Source organism: Thermobia domestica, chromosome 4 (genome assembly GCF_964235325.1).
Source record: "Thermobia domestica chromosome 4, izTheDome1.hap1.1, whole genome shotgun sequence".
NCBI lineage: Eukaryota > Metazoa > Arthropoda > Insecta > Zygentoma > Lepismatidae > Thermobia > Thermobia domestica.
Window position 1 is genome coordinate 280,288,597 of NC_137457.1, and position 19,899 is coordinate 280,308,495.

The following is a 19,899-nucleotide window of genomic DNA, read 5'->3' on the forward strand; positions in this document are numbered from 1 at the left end:
ATGTTGTTACATCATGCCGTTGCAGGATATCTGACATCTAACAGTTTTCCGTATATCACATCTATATACTTATGTTACCTTCGTCAGCTATATGTTATATACGTCCATTTGTATGTAAGATCATGACCGCCTACATTGTTTCATACTGAAAGTACGTATAGATGGAACACTTATACAGAAAATGAAATGAAATGAAATCTTTAAGTTTTACGTCCCACGGTTATGCCGGTTAGGGTAAAGGAGACGGGGATTATGAGAGATGAGTGAAATGGTGGAATGAAGAAAGTGGGAGGAAACGGGAGAACCCCGAGAAAACCCACGAGCACGGTGTTTGTCCACCACAAAGTTCACTTGGCGGGGGCTGGGATCGAACCCGGGACCCCAAGCACCAGAGGTGAACGTTCTACCACTGAGCCACCGCGCCCCCACTTATACAGAAAGTATTATAAAACATGCGTTTTCAGTTATACGTCTGCTGTACGTTAAGTCCAAAAACTACAGGTATTACGCATGTAATCTGTCTTTTTAAGTACGCCACCTACAATTTTTTTCTCAGTGTACGGTATATGTACTTTCTTGGAAAATAAAACTTGTTTCTATTGTAATCTGCAAATTTCTTTTCACCGTGTATTATACTTTTAGAACAACTAAAACGTCAACTTCGTCTCAAATAATACCTTAACCAATTTTTTCTCTATATTTTTAGAGAACAATTTGCAATACTTTAAGTCCCCCCGCCCCGCACATTTATGGTTACTCAATTACCAAGTTCATTTTCTCTATCCTTCTTCATGCCAACATCTCGAATGTTCCCAATCAGTTTTTATATCTCTTTCGTAATTATCTGTTTCTGTCTGGTAGAGTACACATTTGCTTTCATCAATCATATCTCCTTTAGACTACAGAAGGTAATGTGGAACTCAAAACTAATATTTAAGTTTAGATTTCCAAACTATACTATGTACAAGAACCGGGAGTCTTAAAAAAAAACTGTCCCTCTTTTCCTGTTTCTTGACAGATATCAGTGAGAAACTGGTATGAGATAGTGACAAACGGGTTTTGGATATGAATTCAATGCCCCAAGAAGAGCTCCTTTTCCACTCTTGACCCCCTATTCAAACCGGAAGTGGTAGATAATAACTATTTACGGTTTCGACTTTGATCAGAATAGAGCTAAAATAGTACTATAATGGAAGAAGCTGTTTTTCTTAACATGGATTCAAAAACCCAAGAACATGCACTGTACCTATTCTTATCTCTCTCCCTTCATTAAAACCGTAATGACTTGATATTTACTACATTACCAATTCCGACATTGATTTTCACAAAGTAGAAGCACGTAAGAGATAATAGGAAATAGTTTTCTTATATGGATCCAGCGTCACAAGAAAAGATTCGATCTCTACCTTTAGCCCTGTATTCAAACCGGAAGTGGTAGAAATCTACCATCTCCTGTTTCAACATCAATAATTATGGACTATAGAAAACAATAGATGCCCACAGGCTGGTTTAGGTATGGAATATGTTCTAGGTGTACTCTTTGTCTCTCTCAATCTACTAAAATTGAAACGTAGTTTAAATATGCCAGCATTAACGGTTTCGGTATTGATTTTCGTAGAGCTAATACGGCAAGAAATAACAGTAGAAGAAAATTAAGCCTTAAAATCATTCAGTTCGAAGAAATAATAAAAACCTAATTCTTGTTTTAATGCATTCTTTGGAACTCCGTTGAGACTCCCAAGATAAAAAAAAAAATCGCTAAAAATCATAGTTGGGCAATCACCTGAAATGATTATCAATATGGCGGCCAACGTGACCACGATATGCTTATATACGTCGGATCTCATCACAGAACTGGGATACAAACTTTATTCTGGTATCAGATTAAAGATAATACATGATTCAAGCGATTAATACTGTTCTTAAACATTGAATAAGGTAGCTATTATCTTAAAAATTAGTTTCATCCGTTTTGTTATATTTGTTTCATAGCAAATTTCTATGAAACTGCCAGATATACAAAAAAAAAAAAAAAAAAAAAAAAAAGAAAGAAAAAAAAGAAAAAAGAAACATCTTGAAGTAGACGTTATAGTGTAGAGTCTCACCTTTCTAAATGTATCAATATTATTTCTGTATCTTGGAAACTGAATCAACTAGTACATCTTGCGTAGCTTTTGTGTAATATTAAGAACTTACTGTACATTGCGCTGAACAAAGCAACATACGAAAATATTTTTGCAACTAAAGATGCAAAAGCTTTAGGAAAACTAATTTTTGTTTTAATACATTCTTTCAGGTATCCTGTAAATCCAAAAAAAAAAAAAAAAGACTGTCGAAAATAGAATTGGGTTAATGGCATAAAATGACGTCATGAATATGGCGCCTTAACGACCACGTCTATTTATGAAAATCCGGTAATATTTCCTCACAGAAGTGACGCCAAATTAAAGGTAATGAATGATGCAAGTGATTTCACTTCGTACCATCCTTATAAATTGCTTCCATGTTATATTATATTGCGTATTTTATATTATTATTTTTTATTGCCATTTCAATAGGCCTTGTGAAACTACCAGATATACAGAGTAACACGAAATTAAACATTACACAGTAAAGTGTCACTCTTTTCTAACAGTACCGTAAATTTCGGAAATGCAATAGCCTATTTGTTTTAATGCATTTTTGTGTCCGATCCAAATGTATGTTCCTCCACTTAAAATAAAAGTGATGTCACTCACGATCACCCTATCTTTCGTCCGATCGAACCTGGAATTGCTTAAGTACGTTGATATCAGGAGAACATATATTCGACTACGGCTAGGGTGTCGGTACAACAGTTTAAAGAAATAGTGATTAAACATTTTCATGAAAACCATTAGTTTTTCCTCCGATAACAATAATATTACCTAACAATTCTTTATTGTATTTTACTATTAGCATTACAGTATACTAAAAAAGATTGGTTACAGTCATAGTTTTAAAGGTGACCAATAGCTGCTGTTTTGGAATAAAGCCACTGGAGCGCCGCATCTGGTCCTTCCTTTTCAAGAATAGGTCCTATTGTGTCACGAATTCTTTTATTATACCAGTTCAACCAATTTTTCTGCAATGAATAAAAAAAATGTTATTTTTCAATATACTATCTGCTATTGCTAATGTGTATGATTGAGATAATGACAAAATTATCGAAACTGTTAACACATTTTATTATCTATGTATATACTGTATATACAGGGTGTTCAAAGCAACAACGACTACGTTTGGGAGGTGATTCCTGACACCGAGATAAAACGAAAAGTATAGACCAACTTGGGTGTACAAATGCTTCCTTGCGGAGTTATAGGCTGCCGAAAACGTGAAGAAATCAACCTTAAAGGTCCATAGCTTCAATATTATTGCATCTACCGTAGTCGGTCAAGACTTTATTTAGAAACTAGTATGTGTTCTATACAAATATCCATGTTTCAGAATCCTACGGTACTTCCGCAACATTTTTTTTAGAGGTAGTTGAAGAGTACTTCAAATTATATGCCCGTAGCCGAACTGCCTCTATAAAAATTGCTGCGTGAGTACCTTAGGATTCTGAAACATGTATTTTTCGATAGCACACATATTAGTCCCTAAGTGAAGCTTTGACCCGACTACGGTAGGTCCCATAATTTCGGTGTTATAAACCTTTAAAGTTATTATTTTTTTTTTCGTGTTTTCGGCAGACCGTAACTCCGAAAGGAAGCATTTGTGCGCCCATTGAAGCAAAAGGAAATGAGATTCCGTACTGACTTGAGTTACTTTACGCTTTTAATGTTGGCAGCGTTATATTACTCTATATCAAATGCTGGCTGAAATGCTCTTTCTTCGCACGGGAAAAATAACTTCAATTGGAAATATTTGGAAGATATGTTTGTTCTTCCTTTCTTCTTATTTATGATGTATATTTGAATTAAAATCAAATTATGAAAATCCTGCTTAATCTAAGTACTGACGTTTCCATATAGATGTTTAAAAGTACATTTTAGGCTGTGTAGGTGTTATTATTTGCGAATGTTGTTTATGATTAACATTTTCAATCAACGCAAGTACTTAAAATTAGCGATAAATGAAATAAAGTGCTTTCTGTAATCAGCTAGCCCTTAAGTATTTTATAGTGAAAAAATGAAATGTCTGTTCAAGCTTCATGAAGCCTACACCTAATACCTTTGAACCTTTACTTCTGGGGCCACTTGAAGTTATTGGAGTACGCTAAGAAAATTCAGTCCCCTGCACATCTACAAGAGCGTATCCTTGAAGTGTGTTCACAGAAACTACTTGACGTGCTCTACAGGAGTGCGTGTAGTTAGGAAGGCCAATACATCGAACACATTATGTAGATGACGCTCATGCTTATGGGATACCTTGTGTGGAGGTTAACTATGAACCGTCATCAGTCGCGTACTGCTACTGATGTGCGTGATATTTCTCAGTATTATGTAATAAAGGTAATATTCCAAAATTTTAAATAACCAAATTAAATTGAAATATAAAAGCACACTTTGCGAGAACTCATAGACACACATGGTCACATATAGTAACAGATAATTATAATTCCAACTAGCTACTGGGAAATATTAAGTAATGGAGTACTTACAGAAATTTTATTTAGTGCTGTAATGTAATCATTATTATTAAAGTGGAATTAGCTTTTAACTTTTCTCAATTGAAATTACTCCCAAGAAAGTTAAACCAGTCAATGTACAATGATTGTTTGAAGAGTATCCGAATATTGTTTTGAGTGAAACTATAGGGTGCAGGTTGGCCATACTGTGCATCTTAGTAGGAGTATTTAGCTTGCAAATGGGTTACCTTCAATCGCATTTTTTACTGTGGAGAGTTAACTGGAGTTGGCACTATTGTGTGAACCCATAACAATGCTATGGATACCACATTAAAGAACGATTTGATTATACAGCGAGTAGCCGTAAAAATTGTTCCCGGGATGTTAAGATAAAACAAGAGCCCTTCATATGGAAATTGCACTGGATGCAATGAGGATGAAGCATGGTTGTACGAGTTCGACACGGAAACAAACTCACAAAGGACTCAGTGGAAGCATTCAAGCTTACCAACCTCGACGGCAACGACCTCGACCTTTGGAACTTGAAAACCTGGCAAGAGGACCAGGATAACGTTCCCGTACCAGAGACACATATGATCCTGAGTATCTTCGCATAGCACAATATTCTGGTGATTCGTCATGGTCTCTATTGTGTGAACATGGACTCGTGCTACCATTAACTATTCTGGAAATCAAAAGACATTAGAAAGGAAGAAAGGGAGGATATCAGGTGCTACGTGACGGTTAACAACACTTAAGGACGGGTTCCGGGCCTGTTTCGAGAACTTGATATATGCAAAGAAGGATGGAACTAATTTGAATGAGATTAGAACAATATGATCGGATACTTTTCAGACATGTCGTATATAACTATTAATCATATTCTTCAATCTATAAATATTGTATGGAGCAGATGGTGTTGCATACAAATTGAATTTATCACTAAAAATTCTAACTGAAAATCCCAAATGCAATATAAATCAGAGTGTCTAGTTTATTTGTGAATTTATGTAACTGCATATTACACTTGAGTACCGAATTGACTATATTTTGTATGACTTATTGTAAGAATATTGTTATTAGGGTATATTCTCTAACTCGTTTATAAAAATAGACTGATAGCTTCCGAAAGCAAAATCCTGAGGAAAATATTAGATAATAAATAAATAAATAAAATCTGTTTGATTGAAGAATGTTACAGAATAGGCAACTACGGACATCTAGGAAGATTCGGAAGGGAGACTTGAACCTATGGGAAAGAAGCTTCTGAGCATACTACCTGACAGGAAGAACGATAGCACAGTGCAATCTCTAAATAACGAACATCGATTGGACATGATTGTTCGTAAACGAGAGGCGTTCGTTATAAGTTTGAGAGGTTACAGAAAGTAGATTACTCAAAGCTCATGTAATTGTATGCAGTGAAGATTAAAAACATTAGCTATAAATAAAAAAAGCCTGTATAGGCTAATATCAAAGTACTGTATTCAGTATTCGAATTACTTGGAGGATGAAGGGAAAATCCCCTGTCCAGAAACCCCCTTTAAATAAACAAAAGTATTGCTGAGGGATATGTTTTATATGAATGAATACTACAAAATATATACTGTGTGTGTGGTAATTTTATTCTTCAGTACAAGTCATGCAACATACTTAATAAATACGAGAAATATTAATAGATCTTACTAACCTTTATGACTTACGATTTTTTTCTGGAGGGCGGAGTCTGTTATAGTTCTACACGCCATGCATATCCTGCGGACACTAGTTTCTGTTCAAAATTTGCTTCTAACTGCTCGATCAATTGAAGAGCACCATTATCATCACGATTAAAGTGCGATTTTTCAAATTGTGATTTATTTTCTGTACTAAATACTGTACGTCTATAATTATTAATAATTCATGTCCGTTATGAAGAGATTACTATAACGTTGGGGAAGAACAAGGCTCTCCGTGTTAAAATCTGACAGTGTCCGTAAAGGGGATAGTCACCTCCCGTAATAACACATCTTTGTGTCTGTAAAAAAACTGCCCATAGTATGAAGGTGTCCATTAAGAGAGATTTTACTGTATAAATCTAAACGTTAAGAAGGTGAACAATACCAATACTGAGTGGACTAATTTAGGACTGAATAGGATTCCAAGATGAAATTTTACCTTCTTTTTTTAACCCTAAGATATAGAGCTATTTATAGTTACCCTTTCTTACCTCTTGACGTGATAACATTTCCAGATTTATAAGCTTGGGTTCATATGGTATGAGAGTAACAGGATCGAAACCAAGCGCACGGCGACCGGTTGAAAACTGAAATGAAACACATTATGTACACTAGAAGATAATATGCCCTAACGCTAATGCTTTAAATAATAATAATAGTAAGTAAACTAGTGACCGAGCTGGTGCAGGTCGCGAACATGAAAATATATGGGGAACACAAGTTTGCATTGAAAATAGTACAATCAAACTGGAAAATGGTAAATTTGGGGGAACAATGGTAAATTTCGACAGAAGAATAGGAGATTTGGGGAAATAATGGTAAATTTATATATTTTATTTATTTAACAAAAGTATCTAACTCCAACAGGGACAATTATACCCAATTATAGAAATTTGACTACAATTAATTTACAATTTTAACTTAAACAAAAAGTGAAATACACACAAAGAATTTTACAAACAGTATGAGAAAATAATGTTCATAAATATATAAATATAATTTTACATTCACACATTTATTTACACACACACACACACACACATATATATATATATATATATATATATATATATATATATATATATATATATATATATATATATATATATATATATATATATATATTGTTTTGATAAATAGTTCATATATAATACTATACCTACACACATATACACAAACATACGTTCCACACTATTTACATATTTAAATTTCATATAGGTTCGTAAATTAGCAGCTACGTTTACATGTTTAATGCGTTTGGCATAACAATATTGCATTTGTTTATATTGAAACTAAAATCCAAATCATGATTTCTTACCATTTTGTTGTAGTAGCTTAATATTTCTAAACAGTGGTAAATTTTTATAACGGTTTGTCAGATATTTTATTTATGAAAAACTTCTGTGTTAAGTTACATTGACCTGCATTAAAGTGAATCTTTTTTTAAAATGTCCCTACTTGCAATGCTTCCGTTCATAAATTTATAAAAAGAACTTTTGTTCAAGAATTTGGACCTTTTCTGTAACGGAATAAATTGCAATTCCTGTAATAATTCATTATAAGAAAATACCATTGCATACAATGACATATTATATTTCTTATAAAAAAGGAAACGTAAAAATTTTTTCTGAATGTTTTCTATTTGCCTCTGACAACAAGTATAATTCGGTGACCATATTAGTGATCCATATTCCAGTTTAGTTCTAACAAGATTATAATACAATAGTTTAATAGTCTCCAAATTTGTAAAATTTCTTGTGTTTATAATAACGAAATTTAGTTTTTTTTTTAAAGAAACCTCTGCCATATTAATTTGAATATGATTATTAAACGACATCTTCTTATCAAAAATAGTACCAAGATCTTTAAGTTGATGTTTCTTTGCAGGTTCAACATTATTCAAGGAATATTTGTAGTTTTCTACATTTTTATAAGTTCCAAACCTTACATAACGACATTTGCTTACATTTAATTCTAAATAATTATATTTACTCCATTCAAATATGACACTTATATCTCTTTGTAAATTTTTCATATCACTTTCTATTAAAGGTATTTTATATAATTTTATATCATTAGCATACACAGTACATGTAGAGTATTTTAGTTTCGCTGGGTTATCATTTACATATATAATAAATAATAGTGATCCTAAATTTGACCGTTGCGGTATACCTGAATTCACATTATAATAGAATGATGAAGATTGTTTATATGTAACATATTGTTTCTTCTCTAGATACGAAACAATTAACTGTAGAAGAGACCGATTAAGTCCAAAACTAGATAATTTGTTTAATAAAATATCATGATTTATTTTATCAAATGCTTTGGTGAAATCGAAATATGTTCTATCTATTCATCTCTGCAGATCTAAAGCATCATATATGTTGAGTAAAATTTATAAGCTTGATAATTGTCGACCTACCTGGTATAAAACCATGTTGATTTACATTAACATAACTGCACGTGATTAAATATTCTTGTATATATTACCTGTTCCAATATTTTAGCTGGGGCACAAATAATGGAAATAAGTCTGTAATTTTCAATCACTGTATCATTTCCTTTTTTAAATAGAGATATAATTCTTGATATCTTCCATATATTTGGAAATGATACTTTCTTGATCAAATTATATATATAGCATAAAGGATATCAAAGAATTTCTCCACATGCTTTACGTATACAAGGAGAAATACAATCAATAACACCAGATTTCCTTGGTTTCAGTTTCTTTATAACTGCTTGATATTCATCTATAATAATTAATTCTAAAGTAAGCACCTTATTTGCTTGCATATTATTATTATTATTATTATCACAGTTATAAATAGGATTAACATTTGGAAACACAGAATTCAAGTAATTGGCAAATTCATTAGCTATTATCTTATTATCTGTTAATTCCTTTCCATTCATGGTCATAAATTGCGGGTATGATTTTTTATTTTTACTGTATTTAATAAAGTTCCAAAATGTGCGAACATCATTTTTAATATACATCTCTGAATTCTCTATAAATTTTTTGTATGCTTTAGTGACCATATCTCAATTTTTTGCTCATTTCTTTAAATTTTCTTACGTTATAGACAGAATTCTGTTTGTTTTCTATGGTACTCCTTTAATTTTATCATCCTAATTATATCATTAGAAAACCAGCATGAACATAGATTTGAGGTACTGCAATTCTTTCTTGGAACTTCTTTTTCGAAATTGAAAAGGTCAACTACTTCATTTACATCACCTATATTTTCTATTATTGACCAATAATGAATTTTATCTTTTATATAAAGATAATTATATTTATAATTATTTAAAATATTAATTACAATCTGATATGTACATATATCAGAAGAATATTTTATCAAATAATGTAATTAGTTTGTGAATTTCTACATAGAAATACCAATAAAATAAATGTTCGCATATACAATAGATCTACCCAGTCTGTTTTATAGGCAAAAGAATAAGGTTTGTTAACTGGTATGGATCATCTCAATATCGTTTTTGGTATAGCAGCAATAGCATCCTGAACATTAACTGCGGCCTTTTGCCCCGCTTTACTAGAGAAGAGATATCTCCTCCAGTTCCCTTCCAGGCGGCAATGTACCAAGAACTGACGAAACGTTGCCACGTTGGACCGCAATGGATATACGTTGTATTAAGAAGGATGCTGAACTAACTTCTCCAGAAACGATAGATATGCGTGTGCCTATCTCTCTGATTAAATCAAGGCTTATAGAACCCCATGTCATACTGGTCTCGATGGCTATTGGAGCAAAAATAAATTTGTAGAGGAGATTGTTGTATTTCCTTTTCTGTCTCTCTACGTCTAGCAGCTTCTTCAGCATTCATAACAGTGAATGGGAGGCTTGAATAGGCAAATGTGTTCGAACATGTAAAATCCCATACTAATGATTTGCCTCTCATCCAAGGTAATAATGCCATGCCGTCAGGTCGCTTACCATCAGAACGACAACAGCCTGACGGTTCACGAATGGAAGGAATTGCTGCCGTTGTGAGGGCTCGCAAAAGATGTCATTAAAAGATGAATGTCTGGTGTTCCTGCCAATGCTCTTCATGCATGAGAGGCCATGCAGGCCACGTTGGGTAACTTGATCACCGCAAGCTGGACAGCGATGTGGCTCACAAACATCTGAACCTAGTCTTAAGGCTACTGCGATTCGAAAGGTTTCATTAGACATGTGAAGACCTAATTGGGGGGAAGGTAACGCATTTAACCATGCCCCAGCATGGGGGGATGACACAGCAAGAAGTCTAGCTTTATCCTCTGGAACAGCAACGGATTGTAAAAGAAGTTCATGAAAATGTGCTGCTATTGGTGTGTACCAAGATGCCTGAAAACCTCCTTTGCTGATTTCTGGAAGGTCCATATCTGTTATATTTATCCATTTACTTGAGCCTTCTTGAACTATTTCATCTGGGTCCAGGTGATAACCTTGTGGAAGGAGAGCCTTGATTAAACGAAGAGATCCGTGGTAGGACGCTAAAAAGGTAGGAATCGCCATATCAACGATTCGTCGAATGAATTTTATTAATTTCTCTCTTAATAATCTATAAATTTAATAAAAAATAGCTTTTTTAAAATTTTAAATTCTAGTTGTAGTTATATTAACATTTCTTTCAACAAATGTATTCATAATTTTCATGTGAAGAACAGGATGATGGACATCAGGTTTCACAAGACAACTTTCTTCATTGTACATTTGTACACATGGTAAATTAGTTATTATTAAGTCTAGAGTCCGATCGTTGCAATTCTGATATTATTTATAAATTTTAAATGGTTTAGATTTATAAAATGTTCCAGTGCTCTATAGCTTGGACCCCCTTTCATTAAGTCATATTTTGAGCTAGTTACTAACGGCAAATTGAAGTCGCCTACAATAAACAAGTCACTTTGGTATAAATTACGGAAATGATTGAATATTCTAAAAAATGTTATAGGTATATAGTAAAATATACACAAATAAACCCATATGTTTTCCCATTAATCATTAACTTTGTCAATATGTGATCAAAATAATTTGTTTCAGCAAATTTTTCCTCTTTTGACTAGAGATGCAAGGGCTCGGAAAAAACCCGGCTTTTTTGGAAAAAAAAACTCGGTTTTTTCTGCTTTGCTTTTTTGCTTGGGAAATTTTGGGCTTTTTTCAAAATTCTGCTTTAAATCGATAAAGCAGACTTTGTTTCGCTTCTCTATAACACAGAAAGTCATTTAATTAGTGGTTGATGCCGATAATAATATAAAACCTCGAAAGTAAACCATGAATTTCGAAAAGATATTTTAAACAATTTTACTTCAACATTTTTACATTATGAATTCCAAAGGATTAACCAATGTATATAATAAACACATTTTAACCTCCTATATACAAAAGTAAGCAGAGTTGGCAAGAACCATGGTTGTTTCTGAAAATGCCAAAAACCCGTTTTGGGGGGGCAGTTTAAACCAGGCTTTTTTGGGGTTTAAACCAGGTTTTTTGATTTAGATATTTTGCTTTATGTATTTATATTACATATTCACAGAAATAAGTTTGTTTCGCCTTGGTGTTATTATTCAACAACGGGGTTATGCTGGAAGAGGTCCCATAAGCTTAAAGAAGTCCGGTCAGTAAATTTCTTAAATTAAGAAACTCCCGCCCTAGCCATCGGGAAAATCCCGTCATTCTTTTAAATGTAAAACAATAACGGGAAAATCCTGTAAAATTTAATTTGCATGTAAAATTTAAAGGTCAACGTATTATAATCAGTACGCTAAAACTGAGTGACACACAATCATAGTCAACGTCTTACGAATAAAATCAGAAAAATAAACACACTGCTGAACAAGACTGCACTTATTTAATATAAAAACACATTTACACGTGACGTTTCGATCTTCTATCCAAGATCCTCATCAGACGTGAGTGTACGTCTGATGAGGATCTTGAATAGAAGATCGAAACGTCACGTGTAAATGTGTTTTTATATTAAATAAGTGCAGTCTTGTTCAGCAGTGTGTTTATTTTTCTAAAACTGAGGTATTAAATTACAAATTTAGTATGTAGGTATCATTGAAAGTCCAATCCAAGCTAATGTTGGAAGCTAAGTAGGCAATCGATAAATTTTACCAATTTTAATCAATATATTTAAGCAACCTTCGCTTCTTTATAAAACAACAGGCATGCAGAAATATATAATTTGGTTTCGTTTTGTATGTTTAGGCTTAACATCGTTACGTAATACCGAGGTTATCAAGGAGAAGACTTTCGCTTAAAGTGACATCCGAAAGAGTACTTGGTTTACACATGAAAGAAGGGTTGTGGTTCGACCGAGAATTGAACATGGGACACCTTGATTAAAAGGTGAAAAGGAAATAAGACTAATGCAGATGGTTTGACATGTGAAACGTCACCATGAAGTTCACACGATTCGCATTTTTGTTCTTTTAATTTTTTTAGTTTAAACCAGTTATTTAAAAAAAAAAACAGCTGGTGTAAACGAGCCAACCCTAAAAGTAAAAACTTCTTTCAAAAAATACACAAATAACTAGCAAAATTGTATGTAGTATTTTTACTTCAAAATATTCCATACCCTCTTTTTGAAACAAAATAAAATTAAAATAAAACATAAGAGAAATACTTAGATTTGTATGATACAATTAAAGGCTGGAAATGGTACTGTATATTCTTGAAATTCTACAGTCAAGTTTTTTATAACCACCATCAAGGGCGCCCATCAGGGGGGTTAAGGGGGCGCTTGCCCCCCCTAGAGGAAAATGTACTTCAGAATATTGAAAATCCAATAGAATTTTTACATTAGTTACAGCAAAATTTGAAACTATTTTTGAAACGTCGCTTATACTTGCCCCTCCTTGGAAACCACAACATGGGCGCCCTTGACCACCATCACGGTTTACCCAGTCCTCAAGTTTTCTGAATTTTTAACAAGATTGATTCAACATATCATTACGGAACAAAAAAAAAAGACTACGGAATATATTTAAGTTAAGCTAAATACAACTGCACAACAAACGTGACTGAGTGGTTGGCTTTTGCGCTTCTATCGGGAAGTCCGGGATTCAACCCAGCATTCGACCATTCTGACAAAACCTTCCTTCATTCCATCTGAGAATGTAGAAATAGTGCGTGTACTGGCCGACTAGGAATGTAGGAGTTGGCAGACTTCCTTTCTTATTGTTTTTAAATCGTTATTATTACTAATTACCAGCAGTGACGGTTTTGCGAAGGTTAGAGGATCGGCCTTTCGGACTGAAGCCTGTTCTCCAAAGTTGTGGAATGTCTAAAACGAACGAAATATCTATTAGTTATGCCTTTACTCATAAACTTTAAGCTCCCGTCAAATAAAAATTACGAATGTTTAGAAAAACTAAACATTAGTAGTAAGAAAACCCCTCCCAAAACACTTTTTTAAATTCGCCACTGATTCTCAGTATAAAATGATCTTCAAGGTTGTATCCGGAAGATTATTGCTAAACATATAAACGAAACGAAATATTTATTTATGCCTGTATTCATAAACTTCAAGCTGCTCCCAAATAAAATTAGGACTTTTTAGAAAACGAAACAATCAGAGAAACCCCTCCCAAAGTACTTTTCTAAATCCGCTATTGATTATTTGTATAAATTGGTATTCAAGGTTGTATCTGGAAAATTATTGCTAAATCATTGCACAACTACAGTATAACAGAAATGTGGAAATACGGTTTGACGGACATATTGAAAAACGTATGCTTTGACGGATATATAGAAAAACGTAAGTTTAACTTTCGTGCTAGAAGCTGGAGTACTAAGCTCTTAGAAGTGAAACACGGATGACAAACTAAAATGATCTAGAGAAGGAAAAAAATGTCGATAACTGAAAAGTTAAAATAAAGTTAAATAACCTGTAAAATTGCCCTCAAATACTACATTCTTCATGTTAGCTTTAATTCGTAAAATATGTGCTCCATCCATCTTGATGGTGAATTACAGAGCTAAATATGGCATTCAGGTCGCGGAAATCTTATCTAACTATAGAATATACTATAAGAAAGCTATTTGGATAGAAAAATCATGAAAATGAAAAAAGCCAAAATTTCCAAAATTCTCGGTTTTTTTCCAAAAAAGCCGGCTTTTTATGTGAAAAAAACTATCGATTCAAAAAAGCCGGCTTTTTTGCATCTCTACTTTTGACATTATATTTGCATTTATTGGGATGATAACTCCCCAACCTATTTTCATATCAGGCCTATCACATCGATATATCTTATATTGTGCAGTAAATAGCTCAGAGTCAAATACACCATCTTTTAACCATGTTTCTGTTAATATAATTACACCATATTCATGTATACTAGCTATAAGAGTAACTTTAAATTCGTCACACCCTAAGGTTTTGGTAGTAAATGGATAAAATATCAGAACTATCTATTTTTACATCAGAGTTGATATATCCTCATTTGTTTTAATTACAACAATTTTTCTGTAAATTTTCTAAGTTTAATATTTCCCGAGTAATCTACCCCTAAAAATGCATAATTTTTTGTAGTCTTCTAGCTTGTCCAAATAAACACTTTTAACGTGCCGTTAAGCTATGATTAATATGTACTGGTAGACTATTTTGAAATCCTCTGTCGTTCATGTCTAAGTTTCTCCTAACCTTCCGTTTTTGCATAATTTTGTCTTTTATTTCATGATTTACAAATTTTACAATAATACCCGGGTTTGGATGTTTCTTTTATCTATGACATGCATCAATATGTTCTACTTTCACTTCAACTTTACGCGCTTTTCTCACATTTTTTACACTTTCACGTAGATTTCATTCAATTGAGACGGAATATCATAAATTTCTACTGCACTTCTTCGCCCTTACTGATCGAGTTCATCCAGTTGTAACTGAGTACCGTATCCTTTAGTTGTTTTCCCAATAGTTGTACTTTTACATTCAAAGCCTCTACTTACTTACTCATTCATTACATCAGCTTGTTGTTTTATAAGTCTAGAATTCTCATCCAGTTTTCCGTTTGCAAGGTCTAGCGACTTTCCTAATTCACACTCGGTCTCAATACGTTCTTTCTTTATTTCGGAGATCTTAAATTTTAGTTCTTGTAGAGTTTAAAAACATCTAATGTAGTAGGACAAGTTCCTCCTTCACCTAAACTACTTTCACCTGAAATACTGTTAAGCCTAGATTTTGCACAGTTTTTACACCTACATATCTGATTTTGGTCCTTCGGAAATTGTATACCTTCTTCCTTTAATTGTACACACTTTATACGCCAAAATTTATTGCAGTTCACGCATGTTGAAGAGAGACGCTAAACAAAAATACAAAAGATGAACTAGCTACTGTTCTGGTACAACTATTGACTTACCGTAAAGTTTAAATCTACAACCTGTACTACGTTCTCTAGACGAATACCCCACTCATAGTCCTTGTAATAACCTGGTTCTGAAACAAAACAGAGAATAACAAACCTTTTAGCTATTTATCGATAGTTCATGAACTTAAGTTTGGTTATGAGTGGCTAGTACGCGTCCTTTCTGAATGCGTGATTTCGGGTTCGATTTGGGTCCTAAGCCTCAAGTAGAAACTAAATAGTGTTTGCGATCCCCGTTCAAGGCCTCTTTTATGAACACGACTAAAGCCGTTGTGAGTCTAATGTGCCATTTATGAACGCGATATTTATCGTGGAGCAGGATAAACGATAGCAATTTGTTATTTTGATTTCGCGGGCCCTCAGCAAAAATTGGAGCCTTCCTAAACAATCGATTGTCAGATTTTATTTTTGTAAGGAGTATATCAAAACTATCCTTTAAAATATTTTAAAAATTAGAGACAGTAATAGTATTATTACAGACTATGGATTACTTTTCCACCATTGAGAATTTCAGAGAATGGCCCGGGTTCTTCCGCTTCTTCTCACGTTATTTTTCGGCAATTTCATTCATTTTTTATCAGCGCCATTTCCCTGAACTCTGAGCATAATCGTTACACACAAAGATAGTTGGAATTAAAATAATGGGTATACGGAAACTTAGTAAACGTAGTAAGTTACAAGATGAAGCTATTTTAATCATTATGTTACTACGTAAATTTAATAGTTTGGTTTTATACTAGTAATAGGAACAACTAATATGATCTTCGCAATGAGGAAGCTCATAGTACGGTATAGAGAAATGGAAGCGAATTTTCTTCCAGTTTCACAGACTTGAAAAAGGCGTGTGACAGAGTGCTCAGACAAGAACTATGGCCATGCAGAAGAAAAAAGGAAGTTTCTCAGAAATATGTACGACTGGTAAGAGATGTGTACGAAGGAGCAGAGGCTCAAGTGAAGAGTAGTGTAGATATGATAGAAGAATTTTCTGAGAAAGGTTGTCTGCATCAGACATCAGCTCTCAGTTCATATCAGGTGATTTGAGGGTACTGGTTCCAGGGGGCCATAAATTTCTTCTTATCTTTGGGTCAATTATGGATAGTCATGTCAATTTTTTTTTCATTATTTTGCTTCTCCCGAAAATGTACCAATGAGAGTGAGCACCATATGTCATGCTTATGGTCTCACAGTAATTTGTGACAATGAGCATTATATATGATGCTCAAGAACCTGAATAGGTTAGTAATTTGTGATATCAAGCATGAGTATCATATATGGTGTTCATTGCCCCACAGAGAAATAAGGTGAGCACCACATATGATGCTCATGGCAGTCAACCTCATATCTGTTCAATTTGATGGATATGTTGGTGAGGCAGATAAAAATAGAGCACCATGGTGTATGCTGTTCCGGGATGATCTAGTTGTATGCAAATCATCCGAAGCTAAGTCAGAAAAGAAACTGGAAGAATGGAGAACACTATTAGTAGAGAGCGACATAAGGATAAGTACGGCGAAGACAGCATATATGGCACTCAAGAAAGAAGACCGGGAGAAGAAAGGGCTTCCTATGTCTACAAAGGGAGAGGCAACTACCTACCTCGAAATTTAAGTACCTTGGATCGTATTTTGACCAGGATAGAAACTCAACAGAAATTACAGTTCAGTTAGCTGAACTAGAGATGGATAAGCGGAGTTTTGTGTGATAAGAAAGTAAATTTTTGATGTTAAAAGGCAGAATGTAAATATAAAACGGCAATAAGACCAGCAATAATGTACAGTAATCAAACCTGGGCAATTAGAAGGGCCAAGAAAAGGAAATGAAACGGCGGAAATGAGAATATTAAGATGGATGTATGGTGTGATGGGGACAGATGGAATAAGGAATGACTATACAAGAAACATTGTTAAGGTGGGAGCATCGACGAAAAAGTTTCAAGAATAAAGGCTGATGTGATTCAGACATGTACAACGAAGAAACAACAACTATTTGGGAAAAAGAGTAGATAGAGAAGCCGGTAGTACCAAGGACAAGGAAGAGATGAAAAGTAGGATACAATTGAAGGACAAGATAGGAGATGATTTGAGCGAGAAGAAAAGAAGATAGAGGACTCCAAGATAGTAGAAAGTGCAGAAAAAAACGGAAGACGGAAACGCCGATCCCATATCCACATGGGAAAAGGCGTATGCAAAGAAAAAGAGCATACATGAAAAGCACAATATCATGAGATTTTTAATACTTCGTAAATATTATATTATAGGAATAATAATTTATTTTTATTTACCTTGAGTACAAAAAACGTTAGGTTCATACACTTCATTGAAACCTGAAAATATAACAAAACTAAATTTAGTTTAAAACATGCATACAATAAAAGTACTACCAATTTCAGAATCATGTGGTACTTGCACAACAATTCTTATGGAGATAGTTGGAGAGTACTTCAAATTATATGCCCGCAGTTAAAGTCTCTCTATAAAAATTCCTCCAAGAGCACTTTAGGATTCTGAAACGTGTATATTTGGATAGCGCACATATTAGTTCCTAAGTGAAGATTTGACCCGACTACGATAGGTCCCATAGTTTTGGAGCTATGAACCTTAAACGTTCATTTTTTCATGTTTTCGGCAGCCTATAACTCCGAAAGGAAGCAATTGTGCACCCAGGTTGGTCTATAGTTTTTGTCTTATCTTGGTGTCAGGAATCACCTCTCAAACGTTTCGGTGTTGTTCTGAAACACCCTGTAAAAATGATAGGACATCAGATAAATTATCTATGCTTGGTTTGTAACGATAAAATAGTTTAGTTTAGTTTGGCGTCCCTTTCAACGGTGAGGCTGTATGAGACGTTGAGCTACGTACAGCGTAATGTGGTATGAAAACCACATGAGCTAATGTCAGGAATCGAACCCTGGTTTCCTCTCTGCCGAAGCCGTATACATTATTCTTGCAGCCACGAAAGAGCTCACGATAAAACTTTAAATTTCATCGATGTGACTTCCCTCACAAGGCACCATTTTCCTGTTTTCTTCCCCTGTTAAGCACTACAAACACGATACAGAGACTTAAACGATGTATTAAAGACTTATTAACTTATACACGTCATAAAAATATATATGTAACAAGTATGATATCTAATGAAATGTTTATGTAGTAAAAAGTGTGATGTTCCGCAAAGAAGTTCAAATAGTGAAAAATGTGGAAGGGAATAAAAATTGAAGTAAAGAAATACTATGTATAACGTAAGTGTGTTACGAAATTGATGTAAGTAGATTTCCACTTAATGAAGGTTTATCACCCAAATGCGAGGAGAAGGACTTCGCTTAATGAGATATGACCATCATGACCATCATCTTAAATTCAGCTTTTAATTTTTAAGATTTTGATATACTAGCCAAAACTTCTTTATATATTTACCCTGCTTGTCCGTGAGTTACTAGAGTAGCGCTAGAAGCAGGCATATACGAAGAAATTTATTTCGGGGGACTCCAAATTAATCAAGACATAAACTTCACAAAAGTGTTCTCTTTTCGAGTTTAAGGGCAAATCATGTGACAATTGGCATCCGACATTTTTTGAATATATATCCATCACTGATCATAAAAATGCCGGATGCCATTAAAAACACCTCACGGGAGGGCAGGGGAAGAAAGCCGAAATTTTAGCGTTTCTATTATTCACTATAACTCCGTAACCATTGGAGCTAGAGCATCCAAATCTTTTTTCATTTTGTTTGTCTAATTACCTTCTACAATTTAATTCTAATGCATTTTTTTTAACTAAATATAATGGTTTTCTTGTTATTTTCATTTTTACTCAGTATTGGTTAAGCGTGATGCCAGAGTTCTAGTCACAAATTCTTTACATGATCGAATTCGAAAAAATGTTTCCTCTAAATGTTTTCCATCATTTTATGCTCTTTCAAAAAAATGTATACTTCTATTAGTGTAGGACTAATAGTGCCTGAGTTATAAGCCACTTTATTCTGTCGTGTGCGAAACTATCACGGCGCGGCCCAAGAGTTGCCTTTACACAAACGATAACTATTACCAGCTGATGATGATGATATAATCATCATGTCTGTGTGCATGTATATAATCCTGATGATTAAGCCTGTCTATAATCTAATTTAAAATATCCAGTTTTAATATTAATTGAGGGACTTTTAGGAAAGTAACCCTTGTCAAAACACAACATTTCTCT

General features: G+C 33.8%; 2 protein-coding genes across 14 annotated transcripts in view; one reads left to right on the forward strand and one right to left on the reverse strand.

Annotated features, from left to right (window-relative positions):
* LOC145684106 (uncharacterized) overlaps positions 1 to 19,899 on the forward strand; it is a 510,020-nt gene that overhangs the window by 215,598 nt on the left and 274,523 nt on the right. Inside the window, exon 1 of one of the 13 annotated variants that reach the window (XM_081756015.1) lies at positions 2,256 to 2,450. The exons of the other annotated variants lie outside the window; for them this stretch is intronic. The gene's annotated coding sequence lies outside the window, so the exon portion shown is untranslated. Of the gene's footprint in view, positions 1 to 2,255; positions 2,451 to 19,899 lie in introns of those variants that run through there. 13 annotated transcript variants of the gene reach the window in all.
* Positions 2,946 to 19,899, reverse strand: part of LOC145683602 (xaa-Pro aminopeptidase ApepP-like) — a 96,733-nt gene continuing 79,779 nt past the window's right edge. Inside the window, exons 11-14 of the mRNA XM_081754942.1 lie at positions 17,982 to 18,023; positions 15,695 to 15,771; positions 6,801 to 6,896; positions 2,946 to 3,103 (exon numbers count right to left, since the gene is read on the reverse strand). Of these exons, the coding sequence (XP_081611068.1) occupies positions 2,978 to 3,103; positions 6,801 to 6,896; positions 15,695 to 15,771; positions 17,982 to 18,023 (341 nt within the window). The 3' untranslated portion in view covers positions 2,946 to 2,977. The remainder of the gene's footprint in view (positions 3,104 to 6,800; positions 6,897 to 15,694; positions 15,772 to 17,981; positions 18,024 to 19,899) is intronic.